This window comes from Cyprinodon tularosa, unplaced genomic scaffold, assembly GCF_016077235.1.
Source record: "Cyprinodon tularosa strain WSP-4 unplaced genomic scaffold, ASM1607723v1 ctg201, whole genome shotgun sequence".
Taxonomy (NCBI): Eukaryota; Metazoa; Chordata; class Actinopteri; order Cyprinodontiformes; family Cyprinodontidae; genus Cyprinodon; species Cyprinodon tularosa.
Genome location: NW_024038739.1, coordinates 533,289 through 553,647, shown reverse-complemented (window position 1 = coordinate 553,647; position 20,359 = coordinate 533,289). Strand labels below are relative to the sequence as shown.

General features: G+C 37.2%; 2 protein-coding genes across 2 annotated transcripts; both read right to left on the bottom strand.

Moving 5' to 3' along the window:
- Window positions 1-63: 63 nt before the first annotated feature.
- On the bottom strand, window positions 64-11,838 carry LOC119783315 (Fc receptor-like protein 5). The gene is made up of 11 exons (XM_038284768.1): window positions 11,682-11,838; window positions 11,575-11,601; window positions 8,368-8,649; window positions 7,993-8,286; window positions 5,302-5,574; window positions 4,882-5,199; window positions 3,184-3,240; window positions 3,000-3,101; window positions 2,886-2,910; window positions 2,707-2,791; window positions 64-304 (listed from the first exon to the last, which is right to left on the bottom strand). The coding sequence occupies exons 1-11, from the start codon at window positions 11,719-11,721 to the stop codon at window positions 284-286; spliced, it is 1,524 nt and encodes a 507-aa protein (XP_038140696.1). The 5' UTR covers window positions 11,722-11,838; the 3' UTR covers window positions 64-283.
- A 4,835-nt stretch (window positions 11,839-16,673) lies between these two features.
- LOC119783258 (gastrula zinc finger protein XlCGF57.1-like) lies at window positions 16,674-20,269 on the bottom strand. Its single transcript, XM_038284676.1, has 2 exons — window positions 20,027-20,269; window positions 16,674-18,766 (listed from the first exon to the last, which is right to left on the bottom strand). The coding sequence occupies exons 1-2, from the start codon at window positions 20,055-20,057 to the stop codon at window positions 17,457-17,459; spliced, it is 1,341 nt and encodes a 446-aa protein (XP_038140604.1). The 5' UTR covers window positions 20,058-20,269; the 3' UTR covers window positions 16,674-17,456.
- Window positions 20,270-20,359: the final 90 nt, after the last annotated feature.

Genomic DNA, 20,359 nt, shown 5'->3' with positions numbered 1-20,359 from the left:
AAGCTGGACTGAAAACATCAAATTTGAATCTAAAGAAATTAGACACACAGTGAAGCAAAACGATTTTCTTTTCTTTCACTTATTTAATGGAAAAACACATTTACATCTTTAAAATATGTTCATTTGAAAAATGGCAATATACAGTAGTTGTTAGATACCATTTCTCGCTCTTTAGACAGGAATAGCAGAATCTTAGAATATTATTGAATACATATGTGATAAATAATTTAAAACATTTTAAACAAACAATGATTAAGAAGGATCAGGATATTCTTGGATGTCTTCATAATGTGAATTCAACAGTCTGAAAAGGAGACAGAGAGACAATCATGTATTTTTTGCTTATTGTTTTTCTGTTAAACACAATGCAAAGTTTAGATTAAATGAGTAAAATGATAAAAATCAAATAGATCTGATACATTAAAAAACCCCAAAGCAGTCTAATCGTGTAAAGATATTTTAAAGTATTTTGCATCTTTCTATAATTCTTTCTTTCTTAATGTTTTGAACAATGAAATAATTCAAGAAATATCCTTTAATGGTGTTTATGTAAAAAGTGTAATTGCAAACTGAAAATGGTGTCATGAAAAATGTATTAGAAATTGTCTATCTAAGATATAACTGATAAATACAAAAATATCACTATAAATAGGACATTTAAAAAATGTGATATCGAGAAGTTGATGAGGTCCAAAGTAGATAAACCTTAATGTAAATATGTTCAGGTATAATAGAGGACTAAAAATCACATGTAAAGGAGAACTGTAAAAAACAAAATGACCAAAAGTGGCTTATAAATCTATTGCAGCTAGTGAAGATTAAGTATAAAAATACAGATTTGGCTATGTTTAACATATCCACTTAATGAGGTGATTAAAAAGAAGTAGAAGTTTTATCAAAAGTAGATATCAGGACATATGCCATGCCTCCAGTGGCACTGTGACACTGCTGCAAAATTACACCGGAGCCAATAACAAAAATACTTGCGGTGTGTACGAATTTCCTGCAAGGTAAACAAAGGGCTCTTTCTGAATATATGAAATCGATAAGGAGACTTAAGCTAAGGTGGATAAGCGTCCGCGGTCGCCATGATAAATGCTATGAGGATAGCCCCGAGAGTAGAAAAGGAGCTAGGAAGAGGAAGCAGAATGCTTCCTATCCCAACAAGCTTTTGTAATACTGTTATAGGAGTAAAGAAATGGAAGAAGTTTGATCAAGAACTAAAACAATGTAAAGCCATTCAACCATTTAAAAGAGATAAAAATAATAATTTCAAAATATGTCAACAACGACTAAAAACAAAGAAAATGAAAATAGACAAGCTATCATGGTTCTGAATGCAGCTTTAAAAGGAAGCTATTTGTATTTTTGCGGACAGAGGTGAGTTTACAAAAGTACTTACTTCTGCTCACTATGCTATGCAGACATGAATAGCACTATCATTCAGAAATAGATTTTTTTTATTGTTTTTATGTATAGATGCAATGGATGTTTAATGTAACTAAATTTTTAAGAGGATTGAGAGAAGGGCTGGGACGACTATTATAATCTCCAGCTGCACAGAGCAAAGAGTACCATACTGTAGCACCCCCATTCTTGTCTCAGACCATGACTCTGTTCAGCTGGCTAAAAGAGAGCTGCTACAAAAAATATGCATTTGGAAATATCTCTAATTTTGAAAATTGTAGAGTCGTGATGTAGAAACTAAAGGACTGAAATCAATCGCCCTGCTTAAAACCTACAGCTGGTAAACTGCTATCATGATAGCAGCTGACTGCAGGATCATTAATCCATCTGACAGTTGGCTAATAAAACTACCTATATCAGCTATATTCTTTTTAAAATTGTTATATCTGTGAAGATTGGAACGACTAATCTGTTTCTGCTCTGTAAGTCCTACCCTGGTCCCGCCTTTGAAATGAGACTCTACCCGCTCCCTTCCGGACTGATATGCACTATATAATGATTAACTCAGTCTGGCTCACCAGGCGAGATATTTGCTGCATCCAGGTTTAAATAAGAAACAATAAGTTAATGCTGCTACTTGTGTAGTTTCAATTTTTGTGTAAAATCATCCTGTGGTTTTAGCATCTTCATATCAAGCCTGGTTGATAACAATTGTGGAGATATTTTGAAGCAACAATGTTTCAAATAAAGTATATCCAAGTAATTTCATTCAAAATCAATGCAAGCTAAGAGTATTATCAAAATGTCATTGTCTGAACGTGTGTCTATGTGTTTTGCCTGATATTGTATTATGTGATCTTGTGTTGTTTTGTCTTCCTGCCTCAGGACGACAGATGTAAATTAGCAACTATGCTATAATCTGGCTCATTTACAATCTGTACAGAAGTATAAGATTGTTCATTAATGTGCTCCGTCCTGACTAAATAAATAAATAAAATGCAAACAAGATAAACTAAACAATACTAGAATTATTAACAGTTCTGAGAGCATGAACAAGGTGTGATAAGAAAATATTCTGAACACTGTTACACATACAGCTAGAGTTTATGTCCACTTTATTGTTACTCTATCTTTATTAGCTTGACACACTATTAAAACAACAGACAACCTCAGTTTGTTTTTCAAAAAAAAAAAAAAAAAAAAAAAAAAAACAGTCTTTAGCAATACTCAATATTCTGTCTTGAATGGGTTCTTTTTGGCACCAAAAACAAAGTATTTTAATTCTGGTGCTGTGTTTACCTGGTTGTGGACATCACAGGATAATGTGTCTGCTTGCAGACCCACAGACTGAGACTGGGGTCCAGAGAGATGAAATGATATTGTGCTGAAATAATGAAAAAATACGCATTACAGATGCATTAACTTGCTGACTCGTTAATTCATAGATTAATCTATTTTAGAGAAAGTGGAAAGCTTACTTAGTTGCAGAAACATTGGTAAAAGCTGTAAAAAAAAAAAGACACACATAGAGAAGAAAAATATTCAACTCCACATTTCACAAAGACAGATTTTGCAAATGTTGACACACAGACCTTGGGGTTGGTCAAACATCTTGTAAACGCAGACTGAAGCCACTGCCAGCATCAAGAGAAAGAAGCAGCAGAAGACTATGGTGATAACATCTGAAAAAAGCTCTGTGGATCAGAAGATACCAAGTCATTAATGTAACTCTGCATATCATCCAAGTGTATTAATAGTGCATCATGTAATTTTTACTTTGAGACATTGTGGATGTGCAGGACGATGCTTGAGCCATTGAGTTCAGGTTTTCTTCTGATGGAAGAGAAAACGAGGGTAGGAAAAAAGGAAAACCCAAAGATTATATTTCAACCATAAAATTGGATTCATTTTATTTTATTGATGTGATAGTTCACAAAGAAATTTGCATGAACCTGTAGTGGGGGGAAATATCCAAGGTCTTCGATATGTTTTTAAATAAAAATATGAAAAGTGTGGTGTGCTTTTGATTGTCAAAAAAACTTAATTGCTTTGTTTTTTTGTTTTGTTTTTTTTGTAAACTAGCCCAAACTAAAGCTATATTGCACAGAAATCATCTGTTACATGAGTTTTCAAGTCCATATGTCCACTTACCATTTTAATCTTCAATCTTTAATTCTAACATATTATTAAGCATTTGTTTTAACATTTGTTTTAAGATTGTCCTGTATTTATCTCCTTCATTCTCCTTTCAACTAAATAGGCTTCCTTGAGCCTGCTAAATAAACGCTTTCCCAAACCATAATGCTACCACCACCATGTTTAACATAGGGGATGGTGTATTCTTCTACTTTTTTTTCTTCTTCCAATATCTATTTATTCCAATATTTAACTCAAAGCTACATCTGAAATAAAACTGTTATGAAAAGTCTTAAAAAAGTCTTAATCTTCGCTGTATGTGGATGACTGGAACAGCTTAATAGTTGTGGATTGTAGTGGAATTGTAGAAAAGTAGTGGGTTGTTTAAAAATTAAATAATTTATTAATGATTGTTGTTGAATTGGAATACATCTGTATGATTCAGTTAAATAGGCTTTTTCATTGTAAAGTGTTTGTTTTTAAATTCGCAAAGGATAAATAAACAGAAATTATTTAGATTTTTGTTTCTCTTTCTTTCACTGCAACTACAAAGGTTAAAACTATGCCACCCCAAGATTTCATTGTTAAATTTGAACTTTTTGTGTAACTTGGATACAAAAAATATTCATTTTAAAAGGATCAAGCGTTCTCATGTATATTTAAAATTTTTCTGTACTGATTAAAAGATAGTTTAACATTTCCTGCCAATTGTATTGTTTTTCCCAGCTTTTATTGTCATTACACTGTCACAAGTACAGAGCAACAAAATGAACTCTCTGCATTTAACCCATCCATTGTGCAGCACCTGGGGAGCAGTGTGGGTTTAAGGGTCTTGCTTAGAGACCCAGAGTGTCAGTCTGTGGGAGATGGACTCAAACTCAGAAACTCAGGATACCAAGCTCTATGCCATACCACTAGGCCGCCACTCCCAACTTGAGCTTTTCCATCTAAAAGGGTGAGGGATTAGCTCATGCATCATGGCTGGTGCTCTTAAAATGCTTTGAATTGGGGTTGAGACAAAAACACTGCAATATAGTTAAAGTTTATTGAAGTTAAAGTAATACAATAGGTTCCAGAGCCCGGAACACAGCATATATTGCCAAATCATTCTTTAATATTTCCTGTTTTGTCCAAAAGTTCAAAGCATTTACCTTTCAATAAGAAGTTGGCCTACATTGAGAATGTTACAAAAGTTATTTTCTTTTGTATCTCTTCAACTTAAGTATTGAAAACATCTATAATGTAGAAGTCTGGTGGGTATTCTAGCCAAAACTGCACAGAAATAGGAATGAAACTGATTGAAAATCAGGTAATATTCTAAATAATATCCCATCTCACCGGTGATTTGGACCAGCACAGCTGCACTTTCTGCCCATGGCCCAGAGTCTTCATAGCTGTCTCTGGCCCTACAGCGGTAATACCCAGCATACTCTGCGCTGAATTCAGAGAGGATGAGGCCTTGTTTTTGGTGGGACAGAAACGTTTGAGGTTTGAAATCCTTTTGGGACTCAGTCGGAAGTATAGTGTTGTTTACTAGCCAGGAGAAGTGTGGGAACGTCCCTCTGCTGATGTGACAGCTAAGCTTCACAGCGTCCAGCTTGGCTTCAGCAGTGTACAGATAGTCAACTTCCAACCTTACATCTCCTCCAACCGGGACTTGAAACAAAATGGAAATGGAGTACAGAAGAGCATTGAGCTGAAAGAGGAAACCAAGAGTGTGGGTCACAAAAAAGCAAACACCTTCAATGTGCACCTCACCTACTTCCAGAGTGAGGGCCTCACTCTTCAAGTCCTGCGCCTCATTTCTCCCTCGACATCGGGCCTCTCCCATGTTCAGCCCAATGGCAACAGGAATCTTAAACCATGCAGCCAGTGATTTGGCAGCTGTGGCAGTTATGACCTCTGTGTCATCCAGTAAAAGAGAGAAGTTTACTGGTGGAGTCCCTTTTGAAGACGAGCAGGTTACATTTCCAAGGTAAGTATCCCCCTCTTTGAAAATGAAAAGGGAGATTTCTGGTTTTGAGATCTTAACTGTAAAAAAGAAAAGAGAAGAGAAGGTAAAAAGAAAAAAGTGTGTCTTGGAAAGGACTCAAATAAATCCCCATTTTATCCAACCATCACTGGAATGTGGGCTTTCTGGAAAATGTGCTTCAATTTCAGTACAGTTTATTGATATAGCGCCAATTCACAACACATGTCAGCTCAAGGCACATTACAGAGACAATTTAACCAGATAAAAGAGTTGATTGGTTAAAAATGTTCCATCTAGGAAAACCAGCTCATTGCACTTTGCCATTGACTCGACAGCAATCCCTCACAGTGACAATGCATGCAGCAACAGTAGAGAGAAAAGCTCACTTGTAACAGGAAGGTTTAATTGTTTAATACCTGCTTAAAGGTTGTTTCAAAAGGTACTTTTAATCTGATCAACAAGCCTTTTTATTCCAAAGCTGTTAAGATTGTGTAGGTTTCTCAGCTTACAGCCACGTCATGAATTGCGTAACATTGAATTGGAAGGAAGACAACAAAAAAAAACTTTAAAGTTGTTGCATTTTTTTTTTCAGACAGATTATTGCAATGGCTCTAAACAAAATACTACATTATTTAGTAAAAAGTGTTCAACTGGGTGTGATTATATCTCAATATAAAACCATCTGTTCTCTGAATGGCTCTCAGTTTTATTAATAAGGGACAGCAGTTATGTCAGGGAGAAAATGATGCAGTTGTTTAAACCTATGTTAGGTTATAAACCATATACCACAGATAAAAAAAAAGAAATATCAAAACATCACAAACTAATCTGACAGACTAAGCAAGTGACCATAAGTCTGGGAAACACACTAGAGGCCCTTGGTAAATCTAGAGGTGCTGCATACATCCTCCAGTCAGGAAGGAGAATCAGTTAACATTTATTCATCCACTAAATAAATTCTGTGTTTGTTAAGAATATTTTTAGGCTCTAGTGGCCTTTATTTTTGTTATAATTTGAAAGTATGTAGAAAGGAAAGTGCGTTAAGAGAGGGGAGAGATATTTGGCAAAGATCAGCAGGGCCAGGCCCCGCAGTAGTGTAGTGGTCCCTGGACTCCTACCTGTGGCAACTGGTATATGGGTCATGAGCTGTCCCTCGGCACACAGCAGCATTCCCACTTTTGTCAAAAAGGCAGTTTGTGTCATGTTGGTCTGATTCCTTGCAAGACACACCTGCTTTGCTTTGCCCCATTCTCATTACTACTCATCTCATCCAACTGCAACCATATAACCAGCCTTCACACCAAACATCAGTGCCAGATTATTTCAAGCCATTGGTGAGATATTTTCCTCCATTCTGATTCCTGACTTCCTGAGTGTTCAGACTGACCCTGATCTCTTTGTCTGCCTGTCCGTTGCCTAACCTGGATGTGTTTCTCGACCTCTGGATTTCCCTCCGGTGCTTAATTAGAGGTCTGATCACCCGGCTCTGACCCTGGACCCTGGTTTGTCCTCCTGTTCCTCCTTCCTACTGTTGTCTTTACAGTTCTGACCATCTGTCTGACCATGGATCATCGTAAATAAGTGGTCAAATATACATAGTTAAACTTCAAATGTAGTCATTAAAATTAATTAAAAGTGTGTTAAAATACGCTTGATTTCATGACTTGATGTTGAGCCCATGCTCCAATACGATAACCCCTCCACACTGGAGCAGCAGGATGCTGCCTCGCAGTCTTTATGTGAAAAACTGGTTAAGGCTTGAATCTCTGTGCACTGAGGCAACCATCAAGAAAGTAGGCCCCTGACTGGATTACACACAAAATTCTGTCATTTCAATTGAGGCTAAACCTCTTAGGGGCCCAACTGCAAACTGGCCCCGAAACACTACCCCGTGCCACTAAACCCCGCATTTGTACGTTTCAGCCAGTCTGGCATATTTAGGGCTGGTCCAAAGCACATAGTGTGTAGGGCGAGTGGACAGTTCATCCCTTAAAAAGTCAGTCTGCATCAGTGCAGGTTCACATGAATTTGGCAGCGGGTGTAACGGTGGCCTAAAATGTGGAAGAAACACTTGCATTTAAATGTAAGCTGCGCTAGTTTGCTTCATCTTTGTCACATCGAGAGAAAACTACTGTATATGTTAGAAAAGAAAAAAATTTCATCTTTAAATTAACTTTATTTGACCGGATAAATTTAACTAGTGTTCAATTAGGGTCAGGTCTGCCTTATTTGAGTGCTTGATGAGGTATTAAACCAGTGTATGGAAGACTTTGAAAAAGCCAAAAGTTGTATGAAAGAAGCCAGAAGAAGTAGAGTCCTGGAAACCCCTTCCTTCATCCCCGTCCCTTAAAGCATTTTCATGATTTTCCAACTTTTAGTTGTAAGTTTTCTTTGGATTATCTCTATTCATAGCCTCATTTGGACACTTTCCTTACCTGTATGTTTCTGTTACGTTACATGTTTTTGTCAGTATTTACCTTTGACTGTCACTTTGACTTCTGTGCAGGTTGAATACCTGGTGATTTGCTGCACCATAGACCAAGCAATGCAGTTATAATTTCCCTCCCTCTCCAAAGTCACCTTCTCCATCACTAGCTTGTTCCCCACAATGCTGAAGCCAGATGTTGATGACATTATTGTGGTCCTGTTAAAATACCAGGTGTAGTTAAGGTGAGAACCACGTTGAGCATCACAGCTTAGGACAATCTGAGACCCCTCGAATGCAACCGGAGGGTAGGGGTCAGAGGTCACTCTGATATTAGATGGTGGGGCTAGAAAGAAGGTAAACCGCATCAGACTGTGATTAGACAGGATTAATATTCTGTAAAATAATCCACCAGCTTATTACTTACTGACTATGGTCAGTTTGATCCTGTTGCTCAATCCTCGGCTTTCTTCAGTTGAAGCTTTGCAGTGATATGACCCATCTGAAGCTGCATTGACTTTTAGAGGAAACATTGCAGTGTTGTTCCTTTGACGGCCAACATTTCTGCCAACAACGAAACGTCGATCCCTTATCAGCATGTAGCTGGCCATAGAGGACAGGTTGGGGACAGAACAGCGGAAGACTACCCGGGTATTGAGGTAGGCTCTGTCAGGACCAGACAACACTGGGCGAAGAGAACCGGATTCACCTGGAATAAGTGCAGTTATTTTTAGGTGAACAATCAAGACAATAAAATATATTTAATATGTATGATAAAATTATTAAAAACTCAACACTCTATAATAAATTAAGAAATTATAATAAATTAAGAAACTTGAAACACTATACACAACCTAGTGTCACCATTTTGGTCCTGATTGCTCATCTCCTTCACCTGTCTAGCTTTGCCCTGTTCCTCATCAGATCCACCTGTTCCGGTTTCCTATTTAAAGCTCCCCGTTTCCCAGCCAATATCGGCAGATTATTCTTGAGCCTTTGGTGACGAGAGTTTTCTAGCGTACTTTAGTGTTTTGATTGTCCGATCCTGATCCATTTTTGTTTTGGACCTCTGATCCCACCTGCCTCTGTCTTATCAATTTGCCTGCCTGTCTCCTGTCAGCTCTGCAGCTTTTCACGTCTGGAAATCTCTGACAGCGCCCTCTGCTTCTGTTCAGTAGACCTGCTGGAACCATCTCCGTTCTTTGGACACAGGACTGAACTGTTAAACCAAGTTAGTGACTCACACGTACATAATCATCCTCCGTCAGATTATTCGCAGTCACTAAACCTGTGTTTCTATCCAACAAAGCTTCAGTCATAGACGCTCTAGGTGCTGATCCCGCAGACCTACGGCCTGCTCCTGTGTTTAAAATAAACGGCTTTAAGTAATCCACTGTCTGTCTCGCCTGAATTCTCTGTCCCAGTTCTGAGCTTATTACACTTAGGAGACAGACAAAAATAATACCAGTAGAAATGAAATCAGAGCAAATATAACTTGGGTTGAAGGCCAGTAGACAAAAGTAAGTTTTCTAATGAGTTTTAATAAGATATAGGAAAGCAGCCTATCAAATGTAAAAAAGTAGAAAGTCTCATAACTATCCTCTTCTGTCAAGTTAAACAAGGCTAGGTTTTTTAAGACCTTAAAAATGAACACAAGGAGTCTAAGATGGTGGCTTTGGTATATTTGCTGTGGTAACTGGTAAAAAAGTAGTTTTAATATATTTTTAAGTGAGAAAGTCCACCTCAAAATTGTCTATGCAGTCAGTTTATCATGCTGTCAGAGCTGATCAGATCCCCACATTCCAGCGGTGTGCTGTCACTGGGTATTCCCATAAGCAGCTAGGGGTTTTCAGCTACTGTTCTTGGCAGCTGGAAGTAGATGTTTGCGTTTTTCATGTATGTGCTACAAACTGCAGGCACCAGAATAATAAAAGCAAACATATTTTGCCAGCAGGTTTCGACATTTTAAGTTAATTTAGACGTTAATAAACTGTTTCAGAGGACTGACTATTATTCTCTGCTTCAGCAGAGCTGTATTTGTCTCCCTACTCGCTCCTAGATCAGCTTCTTTGATTGGTTTATGTGGCGTGCCTAGCAGCAAAAGTACAATTTTGCATCGCATGCGGCGTTAATGTAGTCTGGCATTTACCAAGCAGATTCTAGCTGGAAGAGAAGCAGGGGGGTTTCAATAACATAACCCAGGAAAGTATCAACTGGTTTCAGAAAAAGCCAAGACAAAACGGGCCGAAATGGATACCAGCTTCAGCTTCTATCACTTTGCCAGGTCAAATATCGTTCATGTGGTAAGTGCTTTGCAAAACTTGGTTTACATAAACTGGGATTTGGACGAGAACTGGAGGAAAACAGTATGTTCCCTTATATCAACGGAAGCCAAATTGTTTACGAACAGACTTAAAAATAGTAATGTCTGGAAATACACCAAGAAAGACCTGATTTCACTCGCGCAAAGGGCCAGAATAAACAAGATAAAATTGACAGCAAAAGACTGCCTGCAACGATGCCATCTTATTTTACAATCAATAATTGGCTCCATTAATTACTTTTAAAAAAGTAAAAAAGAGACAGTTTTTACTGTAATAATTGTACAAAATGAGCTTTCGTAGCTTTTTTGCGAATTAACACAGAGCAGTAAAAAAGTTTAGCTGAAACCATCAATTTAAAGAGTAAAGAGAGAGAATTTAAACCATTGCTAACAATGGTTTCCAAATGCATGCATTCATCTCCCTCTTTGTTGACATAGCAGCCTTAGTAGCAACAGCTCGCTAATACTGTATTTATATATAGATTTTTTAGAGCATTTGTGATATTATCTGGATCTACCTTTTTATTCAAACTGCCTACTGTCTCCAGTAATCCTCCAGTAATCCTAAAGCAATCCTCATGAAAGCACTTAACATGATATATAGATCATCAAGAACTTCGGGAGGTGGGGGCGGTGGGGATGGTGCTGCTGTGCTGTTTAGGCTTCATGATGAGCAAAAGTCAGTGGGATTTCCTCACGGAATCATTTTGCTACATGCCGCTCTGCATGTGAGGTTAGACCCAATGAAGGTTTTGTCTAAGAACTTTAATCTAAGAAAAGTGCCATGTGTAAAGAATGGCTTTGGAAGGTCCTCTAAAAGTAAGTTCTTACAATATTCCAGGGCCAATCTAGATCTGATCAATGGGTTTTCCAACATCATAAGGTGGATGTAGTAATGACTTTCCTCAAAGATCATAAGTGAGACATTTTGGATCTATGGTGTGGAATCATCCTGCTTCTTTACCCCGCAAAGAACCTGCAGTTAGATGTCATGTAGGAGGAGGATAAACAAAACTTGAGAAAATAAAAACAAAACAGAGAAAAGAAAGGGCCTTTTTAAGTCAGGATTTGGCCAAGAAGTTGATATTTAGTATTTTCAAAATTAATATTTGCCTATAAAATGCTTCAAAATATTACTGTTTTACACAAGTACACCATATTAGCATATAAGAAGTCAAATATATAACCCCACATATAATATCCCACTTTAACATATTCTTACTACAACTTTTTATTGCTTAGATCAACTATATTAAAGTATTACCTTTTTTCCTAGTTACTAGTAAACAGAGCTTCATATAGGTCACTTACCTATAGTGATGGGCAAAAATGCAAGAGCTAAATCAACAGAAGGAAGGAATAGTATTAGACTAGCAAATACATTTTTTTTAATGTTCAATATAGTTCAATTAACTCACCCAAAATTGGCAAAAGATATAATGCTTGATGGTTCTTCATAACAGGGCTATGAATTTCTTTTGCACGGTTCCTTCTACATACATGTCTGTGTCTCAGTGTTTGTGCAAGAGTGGAAGTGGGTCATGGCAAGGTGCTGAGACACATATGTTGTGGATAGATAACAGAACAGAGGGGATGTTTTGCTGCATTGCATTGATGTTATCCAAGGAGGCTTTACATACATTTGGAGCGAACAGTTCAATAAACAAGCACATACAGTAAGTACTCAAAGCCTATTGAATAATGTTAGATTAACATGTATGGGATATGAACTGATATCATTTAACTCATATCCTTTCATCTTTATTTCCCTTTATCACAGAAGATGTTGATTTTGGTTTAAATCTATGACAACTCACCCAATTAATGTGCATATAATCTGTGTTTACCCTGATTTTAAAAAAAGTGCAAGTTTCTGTGTCAGGGATCATGTTTAGTAATAAGGTGTGGATCGAGTTTTGGTTGAGGTTAGGGTTAGGATTGAACATGTAATGGTTAAGTTTAGGGAAAAGGGTTCTGGGTTAGGCTGTAGAGATGAATGGAAGTCAAAGATAGTGAGAGTAGTTTGTGTGTGCTGTAAATGTCTGTATATATTGTTGTGCTTGAAAGTTTACATACCTTCCCATTAAAGATAATGATAAATTCACACTAGTAATTCAAATAAAACAAAACAATTAAATACACATATACTAAATGATAATTTAGTAAAATAAAATATTCATCTTTTAGTTTTCATTTAAAGTACCTTGCTGATGTTCATTGAAGCAACATACTTGTCAACAAGTGCAGATGTCTGACTGAACATTTCCTGAACATCACAGAAAACACCTGATTTAAAAAAAAAAAAAAAAATATATATATATATATATATATATATATATATATATATATATTAGGGGCCGAAAACCCCAAGGTCAAAGTGGTAAACATCTCCAAAGGTGGTAGAGAATGATCAAGCCAAGATCCTGTGGGACTTCCAGATACAGACGGACAGAATGGTGATGGCAAACCAACCGCACATTGTGGTGGTGGACAAAAAGCAGAGGAAAGCTGTGGTTTAAATAGCAATATCAAGTGACTGTAACATCAGGAAAAAGGAACATGAGAAACTAGAGAAATACCAGGAGCTCAGAGAAGAGCTTGGTCACTGGGGCACTTGGGGCAGTGATCCCCAAACTGGAGGAGTGGTTACAGCAGATCCCTGGAAATACATCAGACATCTCGCTCCAGAAGAGTGCGGTTCTAGGAACAGCAAAGATACTGCGCAGGACCCTCAAGCTCCCAGGCCTCTGGTAGAGGACCTGATCTTGGAGGGAAAAGTGGGGAAGACGACCCGCGATGGGTGAGGAAGAGTTTTATTTTTGTGTATATATATATATATATATATATATATATATAACATGACTGTTAGGTTAATTGGTTAGGTGTGAGTGTGTGCGTGAATGGTTGTTTGTCCTGTTTGTCTCTGGCGATCTGTTTAGGGTGTACCCTGCCTCAAGCCTGTAGACAGCTAGAGAAGTACCCCTCAGAACCCCGCTTGGGATGAGTGAAAAAAATAGATGGATGGATGGATATATACCATGCATGATCAGACATGTAAGATGTAATGACTGTATGTATATTACATGTATATAATCAATTTAGTACTTTTGGCACATCTGTATTATGCTCCATTAACACATCCATGTTGTTGTGATGGACCTGTATGATATATTACGTGATTTATAGACTTCATTGACTTCATAATGACTATGCAATGTGATGCGCTTATTTTTTTATTGTAAGTTAAGTAACTATGCTATGAAACACCAAGTATGTGTCAAAGTGATTAATTATTTTCATTTTAAAAGACTTTAGTCCCCCTGAAAATGAGAACATCATTGTTATCGATGCTGTAGCGCACGTATTGTTTATACTGAAACCGGTCTAACTAGGGAGTATCAATATGGTGGTCGGTGGCTTCACTTCAACTCTGTACTACCAACGGGTAATCAGCAATCCAGTGTTTTATTAGAGATCAGTGGGGCAGCCCTAAGGCCAAAAGTCTGGGGTTGTTTAGCTAAATTTTAATAAAACTTTGATTCTACAGAATGAATGCTGCATTAACATCCAAAGTTAACAAGGGAAATGACGTATCATTGCAACCCTAAAACGATTCATTGTAATATTTCTGTTTTTTTACATCAAGAGATGAAAATCATGTCTTTTTCTTTTGTAATCTGGCATTCAGTGCTTGGAGAGACCGTTAGCAGCTCTTTAAAACAGGGTTTTGATTTTTTTACTGAGGGTTGTTCAAACGTATTTCTATAAAGTGCATTAATTTTTTTGATCAAGCATGCCTTGCCTTGGGATTTCTTCTTTTGCAAATAACAGTGATGCCCTGCCACAGAGTGAACAGTAGCGCCATCCAGTGGACTACAGATGAGTTTTTCAACCCTGGTCCTTGAGGCACACTGCCCTGCATGTTTTAGATGTTTTCCAACTTTCACACACCTGTTATCAATTGATAGCAGATTATCAGGCTTTGCTGAACTGCAATCATCTGAATCAGGTGTAATGAATCTCAGAAACATCCAAAACATGCAGAAGAGTGTGCCTTGAGGACCAGGGTTGAAAAACACTGGACTAGAGTAACACTACAGCACTAAAAAAGATTCCTACTAGATTACATTATCAGTTAATCAGATAGAAAACATACTTTAAAAAACCATGAATTAAAAGTTAATAGTAAGTCAACTGTTTACATCCCTTGAGGCAATAAAGCATTAAAAACACTTAAACACTACTACAGAAAGTATAAAGTACACAGCACAGGATTAGAAAAATATTTGTGTAAGAATAAGAAATAATTGATTTAACAATATAACAACTTTTTACTAGTTATTACACAAAGACACTGATATGTTGAAATATCCAAGGTTTCTTAGATTACTAGAATCTTTCAACTACAGTAGATATGTTTCTAGGTTGAAAATATTAACAAGGACATTTGCCACTCAACTATTTTTATTGCATCTATTAGTATTCAAACAAAAATCAAGCTTAACGGGAATGTTTTTTTTTCTAACTGTTAGCATTTTTAACACAACAAATCCAAGGAGGGGAAATCATTTTATATTAAAGGATTGTTTAAAAACAAACTTGGATTTGGCTCTATGCAATGATAATTAGAGGCAGCCCCATATAAATTCTGCCTTTAAGGTTATTTAGGATTATACTCTCAATGGAGGTCATTGATTATAGCAGCAGGGTTGCAAACCTTCTGCTCTACTCCTCAGGCTCAGTCTGGCACCAAAACCTATTTTCTCACATTAAAGCTCAGTTATACAGACCCTTCAGTGTGTTGCGCAGGACAACAGTAAACCTTGATGGTGGAATTGATGCAATGTTGTCACAGAGCAGTAAAAAAGTTTAGCTGAAACCATCAATTTAAAGAGTAAAGAGAGAGAATTTAAACCATTGCTAACAATGGTTTCCAAATGCATGCATTCATCTCCCTCTTTGTTGACATAGCAGCCTTAGTAGCAACAGCTCGCTAATACTGTATTTATATATAGATTTTTTTAGAGCATTTGTGATATTATCTGGATCTACCTTTTTATTCAAACTGCCTACTGTCTCCAGTAATCCTCCAGTAATCCTAAAGCAATCCTCATGAAAGCACTTAACATGATATATAGATCATCAAGAACTTCGGGAGGTGGGGGCGGTGGGGATGGTGCTGCTGTGCTGTTTAGGCTTCATGATGAGCAAAAGTCAGTGGGATTTCCTCACGGAATCATTTTGCTACATGCCGCTCTGCATGTGAGGTTAGACCCAATGAAGGTTTTGTCTAAGAACTTTAATCTAAGAAAAGTGCCATGTGTAAAGAATGGCTTTGGAAGGTCCTCTAAAAGTAAGTTCTTACAATATTCCAGGGCCAATCTAGATCTGATCAATGGGTTTTCCAACATCATAAGGTGGATGTGGTGGAATTGATGCAATGTTGTCTGAAATAACAGGGGACAATAAACTGCATGACTAACGGAAAAGTAGCAGAAGAGAGAAGCTTTATTGACATACAAACGGCTGTTTGCAGTGCCAAAAACAGTTCCAAACTGATGTAAAATTCAATGCGATTTAAAGTATGCTTATTTTTTTGTTGTTAGAGATACTGGGGATAAAAACACTAGCACAATACCCATCCCCCTAAAAACCATAACTATCCCAAGTCTCTAGAAACCATAACGCTTTTGACTTTCATTTCAGGTAGGATTTTTTTTTTTTATGGTCTTTTAAACTGTGGCTTTGAAAAAAAAAATATTGCAAAACATAGCATACATTGAGCTTTACTGGGCTGATGATACGACAGTAGCTAAGAAACATTTTTTTGTGGTAGGATTTTTTAAATTGTCGATTGAAATATTTTGCTTTTGAATAAGGGCATCAGTCCCTAGAAAACTTGTCCAGCAACACCCATGAATATTGGGGGGCTCTTATTTATAGAGATGTTTTAAAAAATGCATCACTTATTGATCAGATCCGGTTTTAACCTTAACCTCTTACACCCTCAGGGGTATAAATAAATTTCTGCCTGACAAAAACACACAAAAGTAAATCACTTATAGCCTCACAGCTATTAGATTTAAGAAGAAACTTTTGGTACCTCTGTAAAGGCAAGATGTCATAGAATGGTTTTCTGGTGTCAGCACCATTGTAGCTTTGACCCTGCCTGAAATATTAGGGACAAAATATTTTGCATTTTTTGAACCTCGCCAAAATTTTCTTTGAAATAAACATTGCAAAACACTACCAAAATATTATTTATAGCACAAAAAAGTAGTACAGACTTTTAAATCTAAATGTTGTGTAAAAATATACCAAATTTGGACTCAATCAGATGAATAATATTTATTTTAGAATGGTATTAGTGAGAAATTTCTTAGGCGGAGGGGCCATTTTGGCACATTTATCCATAAATGTCACCAAACTGTGCCAAATGTGTCTTTTACATCAATACTGGGGGTTTGTTAAAATTACGAGGTCATGTAGCAGCTGGACCCACCGGTGGGTCTGTAGGGTTCTAGGGGTTAAGTCATCTATTGTTTACTTTAGTTAATTTGGGATCTGTTTTATATGCTTAAAACCACCAACTGAGCAACAGAATAAGAAACTGGATCCATCCTGTCCACAAATGTAAAACATCATTACTTCCCCATCTAATTGATTGGAGCTGAGGTGCGAGATATGAAAGCATCAAAAATTGGATATGTGATTTAACAAGGTTTTAAACAATAAAGGCCCATGTGAAAGAGTAGCTGTGTGAAAATCTTTAAGATTTCTAGAGTTCATAGATATATTTATGAACTAGATAAAGGTAACTCTGCAATAATTTTTAGTAATGTTCATACAAAGTTAGATGTGCAAAGAATTAAATTTGAGAATTTCAGACTATTTCATCGACACAGAGCTCTGGCTATCCAGCTCATTTATAACATGTAAACCTTTATGAATCTTCTTAAAATAATCGGAACTGAGAATCAATAGAAACTGAAAATTATTAAAACTTGAATTGTTTAAATTTATCTGATATCCAACCCTACAGGGAACTACGGTTTTTTTCATGGTTTATTCCATGTGTCTCAATTATGTAATCACATTTAAGAATTTGCAGACTGAGGAAACAACTTATGCTACAAGTTTTACCGTCAGCTGCACAGCACATAGCAGGTATGCTAAAAAGGATGTTTTAATACCTATGTCGTTTTCTCCCCAGCGTGGATTTTCATGTGTATGTTTAAACTTTGTTTTGTAGTAAATCTTTTTGTGCAAAGATCACAGCAAAATGGCTTCTCCCCTGTGTGGATTCTTATGTGATTGTTTAAACTTTGCTTTGTAGTAAATCCATGTCCACAAAGATCACAACAGAATGGCTTCTCTCCTGTGTGGATTCTCATGTGTGTGTTTAAATTCGTTTTTTGGCTAAATTTTTTTTCACAAAGATCACAACTGAAAGGTTTCTGTCCTGTATGGATTCTCAAGTGTCTGTTCAAAGCTTCTTTACGAGCAAATTTTAGTCCACATGGACCACAACAAAAAGGTTTCTGTCCTGTGTGGATTCTTCTGTGGCTGTTTAAATGTTGCTTTTGGATAAATTTTTGTCCACAGATGTCACAACGGAAAGGTTTCTGTCCTGTGTGGCGTCTTATGTGTGTATTCAAAGTTGCTTTACAACTAAGTCTTTGCCCACATACATCACAACAGAAAGGTTTCAGTCCAGTGTGGATTATAATGTGTCTTCTAAAAGTTGTTTTATCACCAAATCTTTGACCACAAACATCACAACAGAATGGCTTCTCTCCTGTGTGGATTCTCATGTGTGTGTTTAACATCCCCTTTTGGCTAAATCTTTTCCCACAGACATCACAACAGAATGGCATCTCCCCAGTATGGGTTTTGATGTGATTGTTTAAATTTCCTTTTTGGCTAAATCTTTTCCCACAGACATCACAACAGAACCGCTTCTCTTCTGAATGGATTTTGATGCGTAAAACATCTGTAAAACATTTCTTGTCCATTGAGCCTGAGGATCCTGTTTCGGAATCTGACACAGCAAACTCAGAAGAGGCTAACGGTTTTTCAATGTTTCCAACTAACTCATTGTCCATATTCTTAGTTTTTAGGTGTTTCAGCCCAGAGACAGAGTGCTTGATATCACTGTCCTCTCCATCTGTCTTACCATCTTCAATCTTTAAGGAAATAGAAACATCTCCATGATTTTGCATCCTGATGGATTCTTTTTCTTCTCCATTTTTCTCATCGGGAACATCTCTGTCGTTAATCTCTTCTTGATAAAGCTGTTGGACAGGAGGCAGTTTTTCATCTACACTCGTCAGAGCAGAAGTGACAGGAAACTTGATGTCTGTAATCTCTTCAACTTTCCCCATACTGATACGGACCTCTTCCACTTCCTCCTTTATGTGCTGGGGCTTTGGCTTGTGCAGGTCAGCACAAGGTCTGTGTCCTTCAGGGTTTTCTTTTTTAACCATCCGTATTGGTTTAACATCTGCAGGAAACATTGAAATACATGCAAATTAGAAATTAGATTGACCTCAAAATGAAATTGGTTGCTTTGTAGAGAAAGAAACAAATATTTCTGAGCTAGTGATTCAATGCAATCAGCTGGATTTTAGTAGATGGAAAACTAAAAACTAGGACTAAATCAAATAATCGATTAATCAGATTAAATTATTATTGAAATAATCGCCAACTAATTTAGTAATCGTTAACTGGAGTATAGAGAGTGTAAAACAGGCCTGTAGCTGACAGAGCAACCCACTTAGAGCAGTAATTAAACATTGTAAATATATGTAAACATTTTGCATTTAAGGTTTAAAAAAAACATTTCCGTCTCTCAGTATGCTCTATCCAGAACAACCTCAAGTGGAAACGTTTGAGTTTCACCTGGTTTAATTTCGTAAAAAATCTCCTTTAAGGAATCATTTGCTATCCACTTATTAATGGATCAATCGGAAAAAAAAAATCAATAGATTGATCGATTTGCAAAATAATCTTCAGTTGCAGCCTTACTTTGAACAAATCTGACCGTAGGATTTAACAGGATCGTCTCTGTAAAGAGCCTCGAGAAGATGTGTTGTTAAGTGGTGCTATAGAAATACTCTAAATAGATGTATGGCTATTGCAGATATTTTAAAAGCATCATCACACCCATACATGCAGGTAGAATAATTAAATAGAACCTTATTGATCTCACATTGGAGAAATTTACCTCTGCATTTAGCCCATCCTCTTGGGGAGCAGTGGGCTGCCATCCTGCCGCGCCCGGGGAGCAGTGTGGGGTTAAGGGTCTTGCTCAGGGACCCAGAGTGGCAGTCTGTGGGAGTGGCGCTCAATCTCAGAGCCTCAGGAAGCTCTATGCCCTAACCACTAGGCTGCCACTCCACGCCTTCATAGTAGTATCCCTCAACCTTTTTTCTGTGGAGGATGAATAATCCTCTACCTTAATAGAGGATTCTTAAATTGGGTTGAGTCAATTAGCGGTTCTTAGCTGCTGCTGAGTTGTATAACATTCAGCCTTAACACCAATCTGAGCTAATTAACCGGTAAAGATGCCTCTGAATGGAACCCAGTCACCTCCACAATCACCTGTGGTTGTCCACCGTCTAGAATTTTACGGTCGGTCTTTGTATAAAGGTCATTCCGGGAACGTAATGGTTTGATTTCTGATTAGAAAAGCACGAGGGGTCAAGCAACTAATGCAGTAGACACCTTCAAAATTTTGTTAAATTGAAGAAGACATACATACCTAAACTGTGCAGCAGAACTCCAGCCTCCATGATGTTCGGACGCTGCTGAAAACCGTTTCAAATCTCTCAGCTGCTCCCTGCCTGATGTCCTACGTCTCTGCTGTTAATTATCTGCTGATGTTCCTTTAACAGTTTCAGAGCAGTTAGAGCTCAACTCACGTCCAAACTAAGCGAAATAACGTTATGTTTTTGTTTTGTTTATCACAGATAGTGAGGCGATATTCTTCTTGGATTTATTGGCGGTTGGCAACAAACTTTTAAGTAGCATTACCGCCACCTACTGGCATGGAGTGTGGTTCGTGATGGTCTATCTACTAATAAACATATAAATA